At 41.9% G+C, this 19,476-nt stretch overlaps 1 protein-coding gene across 2 annotated transcripts in view; it reads left to right on the top strand.

Annotated features, from left to right (window-relative positions):
• DPY19L3 (dpy-19 like C-mannosyltransferase 3) overlaps positions 1 to 19,476 on the top strand; it is a 52,943-nt gene that overhangs the window by 15,985 nt on the left and 17,482 nt on the right. For both annotated transcript variants that reach the window (XM_072117173.1, XM_072117174.1), the window contains exons 6-13: positions 10,392 to 10,537; positions 11,131 to 11,254; positions 12,418 to 12,552; positions 15,655 to 15,786; positions 16,151 to 16,252; positions 16,762 to 16,832; positions 18,330 to 18,488; positions 18,912 to 19,031. In XM_072117173.1, coding sequence (XP_071973274.1) covers positions 10,392 to 10,537; positions 11,131 to 11,254; positions 12,418 to 12,552; positions 15,655 to 15,786; positions 16,151 to 16,252; positions 16,762 to 16,832; positions 18,330 to 18,488; positions 18,912 to 19,031 — 989 coding nt within the window. The remainder of the gene's footprint in view (positions 1 to 10,391; positions 10,538 to 11,130; positions 11,255 to 12,417; positions 12,553 to 15,654; positions 15,787 to 16,150; positions 16,253 to 16,761; positions 16,833 to 18,329; positions 18,489 to 18,911; positions 19,032 to 19,476) is intronic.

Genomic DNA, 19,476 nt, shown 5'->3' with positions numbered 1-19,476 from the left:
ATATCCTCTAAAACTTTGGTCACATTGAGGTGTACTGTGCCTCACACACAATACAAGTCTATGGGGCATTTTTATATGATCATATGATGGTTTCTAGGCACTCGCTGGCTCCAGCCTCCAGAAAAATCACAACGGGCACCTGCAATGTGCTGCGACAGTGGGGCACTTGTACAACAGGTCTGACCTGGCGTACAATTGCGCCCTGGACTGTGCCTGAATAGGTGCAGGCGCAGGACAGTAACACCATGCGTGGGCCCACTGCATTACCTGGCAGCCTCCCTGCCCAACCAGCATAGTTGCCATAGTTGCTCTGTGCCGGGAATTTCAATTAAATCATATCTTTTATATGTTTGCAGGTGTACAAGCCATGATAAATCCCCCTTATGTGCGCTATGAGTTAGACACCATTTGTGCGACTAACACACAGCACGCATATGCAGTTGTGTGTGTGAAGCCTAAGATGGTGGCACACATGGCATTTTTTTTTTATCAATTCTCTTTTTATTAAATTTTTTAAAACAGGATGAATACAATGTACAGTGGCATTTTTGTTTGTTCAATACAAGAATACAGAGTATACCAAGAAATACTTCACTGAATCAATTGTACAAACATATTCAGTATTGTTCGCGCCTTCAGGCTAGCGGGTACCTGCAAGCGAGCTAGTCGCTTTTGGAGACGAAAGGTACCTGGTTTTGCTCGTGACATTGCAAAGAATTAGTAACAACGCAAGTAACTATCAACAAGTTGTTGTGAACAGATATAACCGTTGCTTATCAGTTGGATCTAATCTTGACGGTAGCTATTGTACAGGGGGGCAGGGTAGGTCAGGGGAAGGGAAGTCAGAAGGAAAAAAATATGTAGTATTATAAGGTTAGTCAATTGCTTGGGGTGAAAAAAAAGTGGCGTTTATTTTTTCCTAGTCAGAGGATCTGTGCTCATGATACACTCACAATGATTATCTTCTGTTAGCTTTGGTGCTGTAATCTATCCAAGATTGCCATGTTTTAACAAATTGCTCGTGAGTGTGAGATGCCCAGCTCGAAAGTTCCTCCATCCGGTAGACCTGAGCCACTTTCTCTTCCCAAGCTGAGATGGGTGGCGCTATGGTTTGTAGCCAGTAAGTGGGTATCAATGCTTTTGCTGCAGCTACGAGGTGTGTGAAAATCGATTTCCCATCTAACTTAGTGTCGTCTGGCGCCAACCCCATGCAGATTAAGGGTAATGATATTTGGGGGGATGAAGAGCAAATGGTGTGAATTCTACTCTGGATCTCCAACCAGAATGTTTTGATTAAGGAGCAGGACCACCACACGTGCGTGTATGAACCTAATTCCTGTCCACATCTCCAGCATAACCCTGTGGGATGTAAGCCCCAGTGGAGCAGTGATTCTGGTGTTTTATACCACCTCGACAGTAGTTTGTAATGGTTTTCCTGTAGTCTAACACATCGAGAAAAACCGTAAGAGTGTCTCAAAACCCAATTTTTTTGCTTTTCTGTGAGGGTAAGGCCCAACTCCTTCTCCCATGCTGAAATATAAAGTGGGTAGTCGGGTGACTTCTTTGTTAGCAAGATGTCGTGTAAAAACGACACCTTTGTGACCCTAGGGGCTCCTACAACTAAAGATATCTCTAGGCGTGTTGCCTCTCTCGCTACCCCATGGATCTTTAAGAACTCCCTACACACTGACTTGAGCTGCATCTTAATAAATGTCAAGCATCCCTTCCCTTTTGTCCTATTTTTGAGTTCCTCATCTTGCATATTGTCAGCTTTTTTAAGAAATTCCCCTAGTGTGAGGTCCTCAAATCCCATCCACCAGGAAGGCACGTCAGACCACTTCTTAGATATTGTGTATGGTAGAAGACTTGCTGGCATTAAAGGGGACGGGAAAGGAGATAGTTCAAATCTCTTGTTAACTTCATGCCACATCTTAAGTGTGTGTCTCGTCAATTTGTCCAGGGAATCTAAGTTCTGCCTCCAGGGGGGAGGAATCCAAACCCGTCCTAGTGTCAGTGACCTCTCTTTCTGCCCCATCGATGTGGGGATTGCTGAGGAGTTTCCTTGAGTTCTATATGCTATACATCTCACCGCCTGTGCTGCCCAGTAGTAGAATCTCGCGTCAGGAACCCCCAGACCCCCTTTCCACTTTTTCCGCATCAGCAGGGTGTGTGCCAACCTAGGGCGTTTCCCTCTCCACAAATAGTTGGAAAACATTTTCTTAATTTTGGAAAAGAAGCTTCCTGGCACTGTTATTGGGAGCATCAATAGGGGATAGAGTATCTTAGGTAGCACATAAGCTTTCAACACATTCTTTCTGCCCATCCACGAGATATTTGGCAGGTTATAGTCTGTTAGCTTTCGTTGAATGGTATCTAATAGTGGAGTGAAGTTCAGTTTATATAAATTGAGTGGGTCTCTAGACAGTTGGACTCCCAGATATTTGATAGAGTTTTTCTGCCAGATGAACGGGGATGTTGGCTTGATCCTTTTAACCTGATGGGCTGGTAGGGAAATATTTAAGATTTCTGACTTGCTCATATTTACTTTAAAGTTAGCTATCTGATTATAGTGCTCAAAGTGTTTGCATAGAATCGCTAAGGCTTCGGAGGGGTTAGTGATCAGGAAAATTAAGTCATCGGCAAATGCCGCCAGCTGGCATGTGGAATTCCCCATCTTAAACCCTTTAATGCGATCGTCCTGGCGTATAAATTGAATCATAGCTTCTAGGCAAAGTATGAACAGGGAGGGAGATAAGGGACAACCCTGCCTTGTTCCATTTCGTATATGGAAGGTAGGGGACAAGATCCCGTTGACTCTAATGCGTGCGGAAGGTCCGCTGTATAACGAAAAAATAGCTTCCACAAAGCCAGTCGGAAAGCCATATTTTAGGAGGACTTCCTTCATAAAGAGCCAATCCACTCTATCAAATGCCTTCTCGTGCCGAGAAGGATAAGAGGGGTCTTCCTAGAATTAGCTAAGTGAATGGCTCTAAGTACTTTGGATACGTTGTCTTTGCCTTCCCTACCCTTGACAAATCCTGCCTGATCTACCGCTATAAGACGTGGAAGCAGTGATGTCAGTCTGCGAGCCAATAGTTTAGCCCATACTTTTAAGTCTACGTTCAGTAGGGAAATTGGGCGATAACTCCCAGGCTGTTCGGGGTCCTTGCCCGCTTTGTGCAAAATGGTAATATGGGCTGAAAGCATAGATGGAAGAGTGCATTGCCCTTTTAGCAGTGCATTACACATGTTTGCAAAGTGAGGGGTCAATAGGGGGCCTAATTTCTTATAATATAATATCGAGAACCCATCGGGGCCCGGGCTTTTTCCCCCTGGTATGGACGCAATGACCTCTTCTAATTCCCGCTCTGTTACTGGTTGTGTTAGTGGACCCATGTCAGCCTCTCCCAATTTAGGTAGCTGAACCCTTCCCAGGAACTCTTGGATGTTTTTCAGTCTCGTTCCTCTATCCCGGCTGCTTTCTTGCTGTCTCAAGTTATATAGGCCTGTGTAGTATTCTTGAAAAACTTGGGCTATGTCCTCTGTTTTATGTACTCTATCCCCCTTTGATGTTTTGATTGTGGTAACAAATGTACGAGCCTGTGCCTTTTTCAAAAGACTAGTCATAGTCCTGCTACACTTGTCCCCGTGTGCGTAGAATTTGTGCTGTGCTTTTAGATAAATCTTTGCAACGGTGATGTTGAGTTGGTCCTTCAGGTGTTCTCTGGCCACTTTTAGATCGGCCTCTACCTGCAAAGCCCTAGATCTCTTGTGTTGTCTTTCTAAGTCCGAGATTCTTTTAAGCAGCCCCTCTATTTTCGCATTTCTTCTTTTCTTCACCCTTGCTCCCATTTCCATAAGGAGCCCTTCCCATAGGGTCACTGGGTCTAGTTCAGTATCAGCATTGTCAGTGAAAGATTTGGACATTTTAGTTATTAATTCGGCTACTAGAGTTTCGTCTCCTAGAAGCGTTTCATTAAGCCGCCATGTCCACTCTTTAGCCGGGATATGCGGCATCAGGAAGGACATCAAAAGAGGCGCATGGTCAGATATCGTGCTTGGTCCAATCTCCACTGACAAGGCCTGTCCAATATGATCTGATGGTACGAAGATATAATCTAGTCTCTGCCATGAGTTGTGAGGGACAGAGTGGAAGGTGTAAGATCTATCCCCAGGGTGTAAGCTTCTCCAGGAGTCTAAAAGCGAGAGGTCCCCCAATGCCACCTTAATTCTTTTTATAGCCCTAAAAGAACAAGCAGAGTGCCCCGATGAGGAGTCCTCTAGCGGATTCAGGGTGACATTCAGGTCACCTCCTACTATCAGGAGTCCTTCTGCGAACAGCTTAATTTTTTCTAATACGTTACATAACCATGCACGTTGGCCCCTATTTGGCCCGTACAAAGAAACAAAAGTGTACATCTCTCCTCCTAATAATCCTTTTACTAGGATAACCCGCCCCTCAGCATCTTTGTATGTATCTTTTAATGTGAAGGGTGTATTTCTATGATTCCCTATAGAGACTCCTTTAGATGATGCGGAGGGGCTTCCGCTGTGGAACTACTTGTCATACATCTTAAGCGGTAGTTTAGGTATCTTGTTTTCCTTAAAGTGGGTTTCTTGAAGTAATACAACTTCAGTGTTAAAGCTCCGTAATAAGAGCCAAAGTTGAGATCTCTTACCGGGGGAGTTGAGACCTTTCATATTCCAGGAAGTAATCTGGAGGGTCGCCATCACATATGGGTATCAATCATGGGTGTGGATTCCATACGCGAATTACACCTCTTTGCTCTTCTCGGTTGTGTTGCCTGGGGGGGGAGGTAAGACCAGGAGAGAGGGAAGAGGGAGGGGTGGGGGGAAGCTACCACATTGTTAATGCTCACATATTCTAAAGAAAAACATATGTAAAACAATGAAAAAAACACATAAACAAAATAACCATACACACGGCTACTCCATGTGTGTTTCATTATGCAGATGTAGAGAACTCTCACTTTTGGAGATTGATCTATACGACCTGCGACAGTGCGCCTGGATGCGCTGGGGGACACTACTTTACCAAGTAGTCGCGCCGCCATTGTGGAAGAGGACCCATTTTCTGCTTAAACTAACTGCTAAAACTGGGTTTTGAGCTAAATATACATAATAAAATTAAGGCAAATGGTGAGTGAAATACTAGACTATACAAGCGATCAAATAGTGGAGGTTTAGCTAAACCTGAACAGCGCGAATACTTCAAGTGTCCTCCATCCTATTTGATCTCTTCATCCCTCTCGCAGGTTTCGGCGCCCCTACTAGCTGCCAGAGAGTGTGTTTTTGCAGCAGAGGTAGCTCTATCTCATCAGCTGCCGGTAGCCAGGAGGGGATGTTGATGGGATCGATTCCTAGAAGCTTCCAGGTTTTCTCCAGGTCTCTCGGGTGTTTGATCACCGCTTGCTGATTCCCTTTAGAAAATTGTAAGCCAAACGGGAAAAGCCACTTGTACTGCAGGTTGAGGTCGCGCAATTTGGTCAAGAGTGGTCTGAAGAGGCGTCTTTTAGCCAGAGTGGATGCTGCTAAGTCCTGAAAAAGGGCCACTTTAGCACCTTCGTATTCTAGGTCGCCATGTTCTCTCGCTTTGCTGAGGATGGCTGCCGTATCAATATAGCTCAGGAGCCCGCAAATTATGTCCCTAGGTGGATCCGTTGGAGCCGGTTTGGGCCTGAGGGCTCTATGTACCCTCTCGATTATCACTTTCCCAGAGCGGTCTGCTCCTAGTAGCATGGTGAATATCTGCTGCATGATGCTCAGCAGCGCTTCTGTAGCCCAGGATTCAGGAAGGCCTTTTAGCCTAACGTTTTTACGGCGGCTCCTGTTTTCTTGGTCTTCCAGCATCAGGAAAGTGTGATTTATCTGATTGTCTTTAGCTATCAGTTTGCTCCTTACTGCTTCAGCAAAGCCCACTAGTTCTTCCTACCCTGATTCCAGGGCCTCCACCCTGTGCCCCACGTGGCGTACCTCTGCTTTAATCTCCGAAAGCTCCTTCATGACCGGAGCCAGCGCTGACGTGATCGTTTTCTGTAGCACTGCTTGGGATATCTCTAAACGTGAGGAGCCTGGTTCATGGTCTGACAGCGCGTCCGAGTGCTCTGAGGCATCAGAGGCTGAGTTGCTCGGCGCCATCTTGAGCTGCGTGCACGCGGGACTTTCTGGTCTCGTTTTGTCTCTACCCGCTTTATGTCCGCTGTTTTGAGAGCGATCAGCTTGTCCCCGGTTGCATCCGCGACCGCTACCTCCGTACTACACCATTTGCCAATTGCTTCTGCCCAGTTTATTGCGGGTCTCTCAAGCGTAGCGCGCGGAGCTCCGGTTCTATGCTGCCATCTTGCGCAGCGGTCAGCTCCGCCCCCCGCACACATGGCATTTTGAACCCTTTTTTAGGCCGTTTTTAGTCATGCGTTTTCAGATCCTTAAAAGGATGCGTCTTTGTCCAGTTTTCCCAATTATCTTAATTAAAAACGGATGCGTTTTTTACGATCTGAAAACGCATGACTAAAAACGGGTTTAAAATACCACATGTGCCACCACCCTACGAATGTATAATATAAAGGACATCTTCCATCAGATTAATTTCTCATATCTTTGCATGGCCGCATTTCTGTAAAAAATAACTTTATAAGATATGCAAGTTAGCCTGTGGTGCTCTGCAGAGCACCATCAGGAGCCACCGCAATATATTTTATGCCAGCCGCAGTAGCCACGTTACTCCTCCTACCCTGTGTGTTTGGCGCGCAGCATCCGACAAGCCGGAGTTCTGTTCATGCGCAGTAGCTCCGCCTCGGAGCCGCGGACCTGCGTTCTGCGCATGCCGGGCGACGGCGCGCAGCTACAAGGAGCTGCGCGCCGAACACACAGGGTAGGAGGAGTAACGTGGCTACTGGGGTGTGGAGTAGCCGCGCTGTGTAGCCTCGTGCCCGGCTACTCCACGCCCCAGTAGCCGCATAAGTAAATTTACATATTAGGGGAATAAAGTTTATTAAAAGTTAGCGGGGACGTGAGGATTAGCTCTAAAAAGAGCTCTCCTCACTTCCCTTTATAGGTAGAATCGTGGTGATAGGTGCCCTTTAAGTGCAAACTGCTTGCACAGGTATTTAAAAAGTGTCTGACACACATTTGTGGCGTACGTGTGGCGCACACTGCAGTATACCCAATGCGACACACATTTCTGCACTGATATGGGCGTTCCAGTGCTCAGTCGGACCTTGCACCACATTTATCATACAAAGTCCGACAGACATGCATATATGAACAAGACAGAAAGTAGCACCAAGCACCAATTTACACTGTAGTTATAGATGTATGAGTAAAAATTTTTTTCACTTTTCACAAATATTCCCGGGATATTCATCCACTTAAAAGGTATACCTTAGTGCAAACACTTGAAGTATAACAGTTAAAATAAAAATAATATATTATACATAGAAATATACACACTATACACATACAATATAAGACCTCAGGCTTGGCTAAAAAAGAGGCAGAAATGGCACTAATAGGGCCCAAGTGCACATTTCTGCCTTTTAAAAATAAAATATAGACTACAAAAACGTGGTCCGTGGATACTATGATTGTTTTGAGTCCTTGTAATGTTTTATTCTTTATTTTTGCTGTTTAGTTGTTGATTACCAAAGTCATTCAAGTCAATGCTTTGTATTTTTACACTGTCCGTGTCGCTCTGACTAGATGGTAATGTCTCTGCGATATATTGCGAGAAAGAGTAAACAAAAATGGTCCTGTGTGGTATTAGGATACAGGTCCAACAATAGGTTTCTGTTATGACCGTCAGATCTTTCGTTTTTTCATTGTATACAGTCACACTCACGGTTTAGTTGAATGACACAGTGTCCCCCTTGGGGTCCGATGCCTCGCTGTGCGGGCCTTGCAAATGATGGTGATTATCTCGGCGTCCTCCTAGTGAGTGTGCGCATGCGCAAGTGCGCTACACTCCCTCAGATTAATAGAGCTGTTGATCTCCAATTTCAGGATGCACAGGAATGAAGGAGCATCTAGGAGGTATATGGTGGATCTGGGAGGTATATGGGTGATCTCCCTTGCTAAACAATGCCCAGGTGCTCTGTTAACAGTTAGAACGAGGGTTTGAGAAATGAATAGCGGACCCCGCTGGCTGTTGATGGTGCCTGTGCGCACTGTCAGCGGTTTGTAACTTCTCCACGTGTGAATTGTAGTCCAATATTGCCATACGCGTTTCAAAGCCTTCCTCGGCTCTTTCCTCAGTGGCTTAATGTAGTCTATATTTTATTTTTAAAAGGCAGAAATGTGCACTTGGGCCCTATTAGTGCCATTTCTGCCTCTTTTTTAGCCAAGCCTGAGGTCTTAAAGAGTGTGTATATTTCTATGTATAATATATTATTTTTATTTTAACTGTTATACTTCAAGTGTTTGCACTAAGGTATACCTTTTAAGTGGATGAATATCCCGGGAATATTTGTGAAAAGTGAAAAATAAAAATTTTTTACTTTACATCTATAGCTACAGTGTGGATTGGTGCTACTTTATGTCTTGTTCAAATTTGCTACAGTTAAGCACCTGTATGTCGCCATCAGCATGTCTTTTAGACATGCATATATGCATAGACATGCATGAAGCCCGACAGACAAAAAAATACATATAGTTATGTTATTAGTAATTGTGCCCCATTATTTACTCTGAGCATTAGTGAATGTGGGGGTATTATTCAGTGTGGATGGGAAGGGGGCACATTGAGGGGACTTTAGTGTGCCAGCATTTTTTAGTGTGAGCATTATTTAGTATGGTTATAACTATGTGGTTGGTTTCTTACAGTCTGCTTTATTAGGAAGTGGGACACATTTAGGTGGCAAGTGTAGATGTTTCATTGAGGGACATAAGGTGGAGAGCATATCCACAGGATATGTCATAAATACATGACAGGTGCAGATCCCTCAGGACCATCTCTATCACAGGGGTCTGATGACGTCCTGTGTGTGGCCAGGCCAAATGAAAAGTCAAAGAAAAGTGACCACGCATGCATGTACATCTCTGTATTCTGCCCGTCTGTATGAATGGGGTCAGCTGCTCCCCATTTTTGAGATAGAAGCAGAACCCAAACATGTGTTGTATCTTTTACATATTCTATGGATATGTAATAAGTGCTATTATTCATAATACTCGTTTTAGTGTGATGGCCACAATGACCCCAATATCACTAGATGTAATAAATACATCTGTACCTATCTCCCGTGTTATCTGTAGCTGTAAATGCTATGCACTGTTGTTTGTAGCACAAGCACATGTGGGCGGAGGGTATGTAGAGGAGTTATCGCTACTGAGAATTCAATGTATATGCATTGGGGCCAGTGCCCCGAATCTTTTACGACCCTAGCAACGCCCCTGCTGGGAACTACTACACGGGGCTAGGAAAAGTTACAGTAGGGAATTTTAGGTGGTCTCTGACCTGGATTCTATTCCTGGAATGCCCATCTGAAGACTGGTGGGATAAAACCTTTTCTTCATTATTATGCACCTTGTCAATTGTAGTGACTATACTAGCCCTTGTTTTGGGCTTGAAGTGATTAAAGGTAACATGTGATTTAGTGTTTAAGTGTCTTTTTCTCTCTTTACACTAGGCTTTTGTGACAATTGAGTCATTTTGTTACTATTGTATCTATTCAAAAGGCATTTTGCTACTATATACAAGCGGTCCCCTGGTTACGTACAGGATAGGTTCTGTAGGTTTGTTCTTAAGTTGAATTTGTATGTAAGTCGGAACTGTATATTTTATAATTGTAACCCCAGACACAATTTATTTTGGTCTCTGTGACAATTGGATTTTAAAAATGTTGGGTTGTCATAAGAACCAGGATTAACAATAAAGCTTAATTGCAGACACCATTGATAACTGTTATAGCTGTTTATTATAGCCTAGGGCTAAAGTACAGTGTATTACCAACAACCAGAGGTCCGTTTGTAACTAGGGGTCATCTGTAAGTCAGGTGTTCTTAAGTAGAGAACTGCCTGTATTCAATATTTTGATGCCATGGTCTGTAGCTAGTCCTATACGTCAAACTGTTGATACTAATCTGGATTGGCATTTATGCTTATATACTCCTGCGTTCAGGAGATAATTCGTCCTGTTCCTCCCTTTATCTTACTGTGTGTGCATGTGCAGTGGGATATAACCTAGACCTCCATTGTAAGGAAGTTGCCCGATGTATACTTACAATGGAGGGCAAAAATGTAGTATGAATTTAGCGTAACCAGTAATCGGTGAAGTTCATTAAAACTATGCTGCTCGTTAAGATTCTTATTTTAGAATCAGTTGTATGACCAGAGACTCCACTCCTTTTGTTTTACACCATGAATCTTGTATTCGGCAGAGTTACTTGGAGCCAGTATACTTGTACATTTACACGCTCTTTGGCCTTCAGACGGTGTATGTCGCCGCTGTGTACATTAACAGCTGGATGCTCAGTGGGACATGGCTTTCTGGATCATTAGCAGCTCTATGGTACATTGTTAACAGGTAAGCTTCAAGTCATAAAAGACAGCAGATGATTGTCTATTACATGCAGAAGCCATTAAACAGCTGCAGCACATAGTGTTATGAAATCAACACAATGATGGGTTTTCTGCAGACTTTCTAGGCCTATAACTACAAGGCAGATGGAATTCCTCTTGGATATGGAACAATATATCCTCTGCCTCCATAAATAATTCCGGTAAAGATCGGTTCTCTAAACTTGGGGAGTAATTATTAGAGTGGTTGTCCACTATCAGCAAATATTTGATATGGTTTGTGTAAGGAAAAGTTGTACAATTTTAGATTATAGTTTCTGTATCAATTCCTCATGGTTTTCTAGATCCCTGCTTGCTGTTTTGCTATAAAAGCTTCTATTTTTACTTCCAGTAGATAGAAATCTGTCCATGTGATGTGATGGACATGCTGGTGCATGAGCCATTATTATAACACAGCTCCTATTACTCTCTGTGATAATAACGGCTCAGATTTCTATCCAATGGAAGTAAACAAAGAAGTTTTCTATAGGAGGACAGCAAGCAGAGATCTAGAAAACTATATAGAATTGATACTCTGAGTATGCCATTTTCTTTGGACAGGATTGACACAACCCGGGTTGAATTTACCATTCCTCTTCGAGAAAACTGGGCTCTTCCGTTCTTTGCTGTACAAATAGCTGGCATATCCTATTTCCTAAGGCCTGGGCTAACACCGTTAAAGATGGTAAGTGTGTTTAAGACACAAAGTATTGTGAGTGAGATTGGTGTGTACGTTGGCTATTATTTGTTGTTGTTGTAAACTTGGTCTGGATATTGTCGCTGTACCACAGCCAAGGAGTCGGAGTTGTGATAAAATGGGCAGACTCCGACTCCAAAAATATTTAATAATAATTCTTATTTTTTTACAAGAATTTGAGGAAATTAAGAAATATCCTTTAAATGTCTGTTCTGTTCCTGATCTAAGGATTAAGGCCAGGGGTGACAGGCAGGAATAGGACCAGCATGTATATGACCTGTGTGCTCAGTGCACCGTGCCTTTGCATTATGGCCCGCAGGAGCTAGCTTCCATTTTTGCTGCTTGCTCATGGCCACCATTTGTGAAAGTATGAACTGAGCCATAGGATAAGTTTACACTTGCATTCTGCAGATTCCATTAAACGTTCCATTATTAATAGCGCTCCTAGAAGTAGGTTAATGATGCTTGCACAGAATTTACATTGGGATCATTTTTTAACTGACTGAGTAGGTTCCCCTTCTGGTAAGTTTGTTGTCCCCTGTCTTGAGATTCCACAAAGTTTGTCACCCATCATATTTCTTGACAGTCTTAAAGCTTCTAGATGTATATTTGTTATAACCTGTAAGAATAACATATTACTCGTATCCTAGCATCTTCAGATAACAAATGTAGACTGTAGGTATTGTATCACAAGAGGCTTATTGATAAGTTTTCAATGTCCGATAGGGGCCTGATAAGTCATCAGAATGAGAATTGCTAAATATACACTTCTCCACTGAGAATAACTTTGGTTTAATTTCAAAGAAGCCACCAGAGGGATATTCTCTGGTTTTAGAAAGCAGGCATCATGCTATTTTGCTCCCTAATAGTGTCATTAAAAATAGAGATTCCTTTTAAAGTATTTCCTGCTTTTGGGATTAAAAATGCATTATTGCTTATATATTTGCATCCGGTGAGCAGAACATCACCTTGAGCATAGATGTGAACCAGCAGAGCTACTGACTGGTATAACATATCTTCCTATAACCTTCGTAATACAAGCGGTTGAACTCCTTTTTCAGCCTTTGAGTGTTTAGGCACTTTATGACTTGTTTCCTGGTTCCTGTATATATTTCTTTTATATGTTGATTTAATTTCATGTTCCTATCCAGAGACTGTCCCTTCTTGTAGTGTTCATCTCAACATTCACCTTCAGCCTCACCTGGCAGTTCAACCAGTTTGTTCTGCTCATACAAGGTCTTGCTTTCTTTGCATTGGATTGCCTGGACCTGATTCCAGGAAACAAGGTAAGACCAAATGTCAGGTAATTTCATCATGGAATCCTCGAGTAGTGCTGGCATATTCTATAGCATTGTCTGATAAATTGATATACAAGTGTACGATTTGCAGCAGAAGAGTGTGGGGCCAAGGCCATGGTACAGATTAAGTTGGGGATGTTTATTAAAGAGAATTAAAGGGAAATGATATGTAAATGGCTCATGACCATAATATTTCCTGACATATTTACTCCAGATTTGTTAGAATTTTTTGGTACTGTCCATTACTCAAAACCATTTTAGAAAAAGGGTTACATTAGAACTTGTGATCAATTTACTTGCCATTGACTACAGCGGCACAAAAATGAGAATCAGAAGCAGCAGCAAACTGCTTGGATAAAGTTTTTAAAACTTCTCAGGAAAAATAAGTCTTGCTTTGATTAATTGCATAAAGCAACACAAATAGCTATATTATTAGACAATTGATAAATGAATCCCCCTGTTTAATTCTTCAGCTTTGACGAGACTGGGGGACTGGGGCACGGTTTGTAAACGAGGCAAAACGTACTCATGTACTCACTTATGTAGGAATTTTTCCGAAACTGTCCTGTGACCACTTCACCCCCTCTCCTCCCTTCACTCCTCTGCACAGTGTCAGCTGCTGAGGACTTGAAGTAGTGGGAACTTAAACAGAAGAAAGCTTTGCTTGTTTTTTTTCCTCCCCCCCCCTCCCCCCCTGCGCCAGCCCAACATGAGTTTTCCATAATTCCTGGAAACTCCCTTAAAGAGGTTGGCCACTTTTCAATAAACCTGTTCCATTAGACATGTCTTAGGCATGTTTATGTCTTTGCCTTCTTTGATAGCTTGATAGCTTCAACCCTTCCCTCTCCTCATCAGGCTGCCCTCTGCATATATACACAACTTCCTCTTTCTCACTGCTCTAGGCCGTCCCCATGGCACCAGTACATGTCTTTCTTTTACTGTCCATCCTCAATGAGTCATAACTCAGCACAGATTATCTTATATAGCAGAATCTCAGACATGTAAGAGAGTCTGCGCACAGTGCAAAAGTAAGTAGCAGGACTGCTGAATCACTTGATGGACATTCGGGGTTTATCCACAAGGCAGTTAATGCACATGGGCAATTTATGTGGCCAGCAATGTTAGTAACTCTGCACTACCTTAACCCCAACATTGAATCAAAACTAGCAATGAATGTGCTCAGGTGATATACAGGTGCTTAACTGTATGAAAATTTGGAAGTATAAAAGGGGAAATTGCACCAAGCACCAATCCACGCTAATGGTTAGATAGTATACATACACATTATTTAATAACTATGATGGTTAAAATACAAATTACATCAAATAATACATCACATTAAAATACAATATTGCACAATGTAATGGTATGCATACCAGTGTGTAACACTTTGTTATATCTCAGGCTGAGCTAAAAAAGGGGCACAAATGGCACCATAAGGCCCAAGTGCACATCTGTGCTCTTAATAAAAAATTGGGATATAAATATAACTATAATTATGTACCGTGGGGTTTATGCAAGTAAAAAGCTCATATAAGCCAATAAGTTATAAACAGCTCATATATGCCGATAGGTTATAAACAGCACATATATGCCGATAGGTTATAAACAGCACATATATGCCGATAGGTTATAAACAGCACATATATGCCGATAGGTTATAAACAGCCCATATATGCCGATAGGTTATAAACAGCCCATATATGCCGATAGGTTATAAACAGCCCATATATGCCGATAGGTTATAAACAGCTCATATATGCCGATAGGTTATAAACAGCCCATATAAGCCGATAGGTTATAAACAGCTCATATATGCCGATAGGTTATAAACAGCTCATATATGCCGATAGGTTATAAACAGCTCATATATGCCGATAGGTTAAACGCCTTTTAACTCCTCAGATTTTTCATTGCAGTTCGGAGTAATGAAATAGTTTGTTCTTGTAATATGTCCCAATAATGTTCGCTGGGAATGCAATTTGTATATTTTGCTTAAAAATGTTGTGAAAAATGTTGTAAACAGTACTCCTTAGACTCCGATGTCGCATCAGACAGGTTCAGCAGTGCTGTGAGGATGGGCAGTTTCTCGGCGTCCCCAGAGTGGACTTGCGCATGCGTCAATATGCTGTGCTCCGCCTGATTACTCCAGCTGATGATCGTCTCTAGCTGTACCAGCTAGAGCCTGTACCAGCCTGTACCAGCTAGAGACGATCATCAGCTGGAGTAATCAGACGGAGCACAGCATATTGACGCATGCGCACATCCACTCTGGGGACGCCGATACACTGCCCATCCTCCCAGCACTGCAATTTATGTAGCCAACCCCTTTTGTCTTGTGCCTGATTTAATCTTTAGCCATGGATGGACCTATTTATGGAGTACAAGCAGAGATCTTAAAATAGGGAGAGGAAAAATAAATCATGCAGATTTTTTTATATCTTTTTTTTATCTGAAAACCTAAAGTTACTCTAATATCAAAAGCAAGGGTGATAAGCCAGGGACACTTATTCATCAATTCAGACACTGTGACTGTGGTAATTTTCTTAAATTAGCTATCCTTGGCCTCTTTTCTTCGGCAATCAACTTTTATAATTGTGCTATAGCTTTGCAGGATGTTACACTGTGCAGGAGCACTACCCCCTCTCACTGTGAGATTATAGAAGGCAGAGGGATGTTGGAAGTGCTGGTGGAGCAGGGGAAAAGGTGGGACATTGTAATAGCCTGTGAAGCTACAGTACAGAGGGGCTCTGGTAACACCCCCAGAGCCCTTTTGGCTTGTTAGCATAATTTTAACACTTTCTTTTAAATTTAGAAGGCCATGGATAAGAAATATAAGATTAACAGTCACAGTTCCTGGATCAGTGAGTATGTGCCACTGGTTTGTGAGGCTCGAATTTGATGGTAAATTTCTTTAAATTTAGAAACGTAAAAGCCCTGCATGTCCTCGGATTGCATAGAACAGGTGCCAGCAGTTGCCTAATCCTTTGTAATACATTGAAAAGTATGTGCAGATTCATGGGACACAATCACTGAGATGTTCAGTGCTTTATTTTTTTTATAATGCACTCCATTGTTATGTTTGTCTAGGTGCGGAGTCTGTATATGACCCAAGCTGCGAGCCTGGTCCTAGTGTGTGTTCTTCAGTTCTTTAATACTATGATTCTAGGATCTCTTCTCCTCAGCTTCATTATGGCAGCGGTTGTAGCCCAGAAATTGCAAGTAAGCTTTCTCTTCTTCTTGTGACAATTGTAATTAGTCACCATATAGTATGGAATTCCAACTACTTGCTACCAGGTACATTCACCAATTTGTATATACATGAATGAAGATTGGCTGTACACATTTCTGATATAGTCTGGATTTCTGATTGAACCAGAATCCTGCTGGCATAGCATGTGGCAGAATACAGGAGTCACATGAATCCAAGGATTTCAGTATTTTTTGATACAAATCTTAGCATTGTCGTTGTCTTAATTGCATGATTCCAATTATAGAATACAGTTCAAGTTTAATGTAGTTTCTGATATCCCGGAAACCTGGTAATCTGTAATGTAACTCTTTTCTGTTGTCTTATTTCCTTTAGAAAAATTATAAAAGTGGTCTTCTTACCAGAAGGATTTGGAACCTCTGTGTCCATGTAGCGATTGTCCTGAGTCTCACTGCAATAATAAATATGTGTGTGAAGGTAATTGGATGCATGGGCACATTGTTCGAGGGGGACATATCACTAAACATAGGAATAGAAAAAGCTTGTGTATGGTATTGCAGATTAGCTGCATGCTTTTGCGCACCAGACACAAATTATGGGCAAGGATGACAGTGACTGTGGTTTTGTTCGTCTCCTGTTTATGGGGACAACGTTAAATAAATGTGATTTTGTGTTTTTTTTTTAAAGTTTATAAAAATACTTACTGTTACAATTCACAATTGCTGTGTTCTGTGTAACCGCTAGCCCACAGTGAATCTGCTTTCATATTTTTCTAAGGGGTTTTTTAGTTATATTTTTGATTATTTTATTGGGTAGCATGGTGTGTTAGAATTTATTTTGGGTTGCAGTAGTAGTAGTGCCGTAAAATAGGCAGTGTTTAAATGCTATATATTTAATTATATACTAAAGTGTACTTGTAGTTTTCATATTTTGATGAAGATCTTACAAATCACTCCTAAAAGAATCCGCATTTATGTTCTCAACAGAAAATCCTCAATCTGCAATCAGATGAACATATTTTCAAGTTTATACAGGCAAAAATGGGCTTTAAAACAAGGTAGGTTTATTAATGATGTAGTACTTCACCATGGGGCATATTTATCAGGGCCTCTGCGCTAGCTTATTATAAAATATAAAGTTCTGACTTACATACAAATTCAACTTCAGAACAAACCTACAGAACCTATCTTGTACGTAACCCAGGCGCTGCCTATATTCTAAAAAATATTCTGGCAGAGGGCATCTAATGTGTTTCCACTAAGACTATCAAGTTAGGTAAAAATCTCCAATTTACCAGCAAAGAACCTCACACTTCATATCTGTTAGTCTATGCATAAAACCATATTTCAATCTCGTGCCACTTTCTCCATTTTACTTTCTCCACTTTTGTGGTACATTCCATAGAATGGAGTAAATGTCAACTCCAGTATGCAGGCTGCACCTTTTTGGAGGCTGAAAGCCAGAATATCCAAGTATATTACATGAGTTAATCCTAAGAACATTACCAGTACACATAACATTTCAGGGGTGTCAAAACCTTTTCATGACGGTGGTTCTGTTAATACTATGGCAATCATAGCTATGGTCCTAAAGTTGTCCGTTCGCACACTGAATGGGCGGGTGCTGTATGAAGTAGACAGGTAATTTACACATGTGGACGTGTGAAGTGCATGTGGATCCATTGATGTGTGAACAGACCCATAGGAATCAGTGGGTTAGTATGGTGTCGGCAAAAAAAATGGTTAGCATACCTACCTCAAAAACACAGAATACACTTTGGCTTTATATGCCATTATTGTTGACCCTACGAGCGTGTGCCATTAGTATCGAGATATAAAACGGGTATCCTGTAATAATATGTGACAGCGCAGCTGCTCCAATAATAGTGCATACCAGCCACAGTTACCTTAAAAATAGTCCATGCCAGCCACAGTTTACCCTGCATGCTCCCATAAAAGTATGACTGACCAGCCATGAAACCATTGATTACTCATCACTTCCGTGGAAGTTTTGCATAGTACCTTTTTTATCACTAGGAGGTCCATGGAAAGGAACATTATAGGGATAGTTGTACTGCTGTATTATAGCAGTTTTTAAATATATGTTTAGTTAGTATGGGTTAGTTTAAGTGACAGGTTACCTTTAAGTCCCCACTGTAACATTGTGTAAGCCTTTGTAGGCATACATTGGCATGCATCAACAAGTGTAAACAGATAGGACACATCTGGGTATATGACCGCCTATAGATATGATGGGCATAAACTTTCTGTGACATGTAGTAGTTGTAGCAGCAGCAGTAGCATCAGCCAAATATGTTCTCCTACAAATTGTCTGGAGACAAGATCACAGTCATGGTGCTGCTATAGAGCAGTCATTAGGAAGCCACAATCAACCACCTTGTCAATAGGTTCTGAAGCTCCATCTCAGAATCCTTTGTATTTGCTTGGAAATATTGTCTTCTTATATTGTCAACTGCTAAATAATGGTAAGAGTTTAAACAGAAAACACACACGTGTGTGAACATAGCCTAATACTACCCATTTATTCTTTTTAGAGATTTTGATGCTAACCTTTACCTTTGTGAGGAACCGTTCCAACTTCTGCCATATGATACGTTGGGAAGACTTGCAGATTCTTTTCTCCTCTACCCCTATGCTATTGTTCTCTTCTTCTTAATCATTGTGACTGCCATCACTGTGTTCTATAATCTCAGGTAATTCATCAAGTTTAATTTTTTGTTTTTTAACATGTTGAACCCATTTAAACTTTAATAGAGCAGCTAATTCCCATGTACAATACATGTGTTTTCTTAGGTAGGCTCTAGATACCCTACACTCACAGCACAACCAATTTGCCCGTGTTTGCTGTCTCTTCTCCCCCTACACCAATGCCCCTGATTCTACCCATGTGTTTGCAAGGGCAACACATGAAGTGTTTACAGTCCATATTTGTATGTTCTGTATGGGCTTGACATGACCTCACTATAGATAAAGTGTGATGATGAAGTAGAATTATATTTCAGTCTTATAAAATGTTATTATTCCTTGAGAGAAAATTAAGATTTTTTTTTTTAATTTAGCAGATGAAAATGATAAAACATGATGTGTACTTAGGATAATTTTGTTTTGATTTTCAGTAATCCTTCGTCTACTAAAAAGATGAATCCCCAGCAGCAGACACGTATAGTAAGAGCAGACGTTGCATACAATCTAATGCACAGCATTCTGTTTGGATGCCTGGCCATCAGCACTATGAGGTGAGATCATATCCAAGATGCCATATAAACTCAAGTATAAGCCTATCCGAATATAAGCTGAGGTACCTAATTTTACCACAAAAAAACTGGGAAGACCTATTGACTTGAGAATAAGCCTAGGGTGGGAAATGCATTGGTCACAGCCTCCCCCAGTATATAGCCAGCCGGTCCCCTGACCCCCATATATAACAAGTTCCTGCCACAGTCTATAGCTAGCCCTCTGTATATAGCCAGGCAGCCAGCCCTCACTATATAGCCAGCCAGCACCCAACATATAGATAGTCGGCCAGCCAGCCCCCAGTTTATAGTCAGCCAGTCGGCCAGCCAGCCCCCAGTTTATAATCAGCCAGTCGGCCAGCCAGCCCCCAGTTTATAGTCAGCCAGTCGGCCAGCCAGCCCCCAGTTTATAGTCAGCCAGTCGGCCAGCCAGCCCCCAGTTTATAGT

The sequence above is a fragment of the Engystomops pustulosus genome, chromosome 7 (assembly GCF_040894005.1).
Source record: "Engystomops pustulosus chromosome 7, aEngPut4.maternal, whole genome shotgun sequence".
NCBI lineage: Eukaryota > Metazoa > Chordata > Amphibia > Anura > Leptodactylidae > Engystomops > Engystomops pustulosus.
The sequence above is the reverse complement of the archived record's forward strand: the minus strand, read 5'-3'. Positions and strand labels throughout refer to the sequence as shown.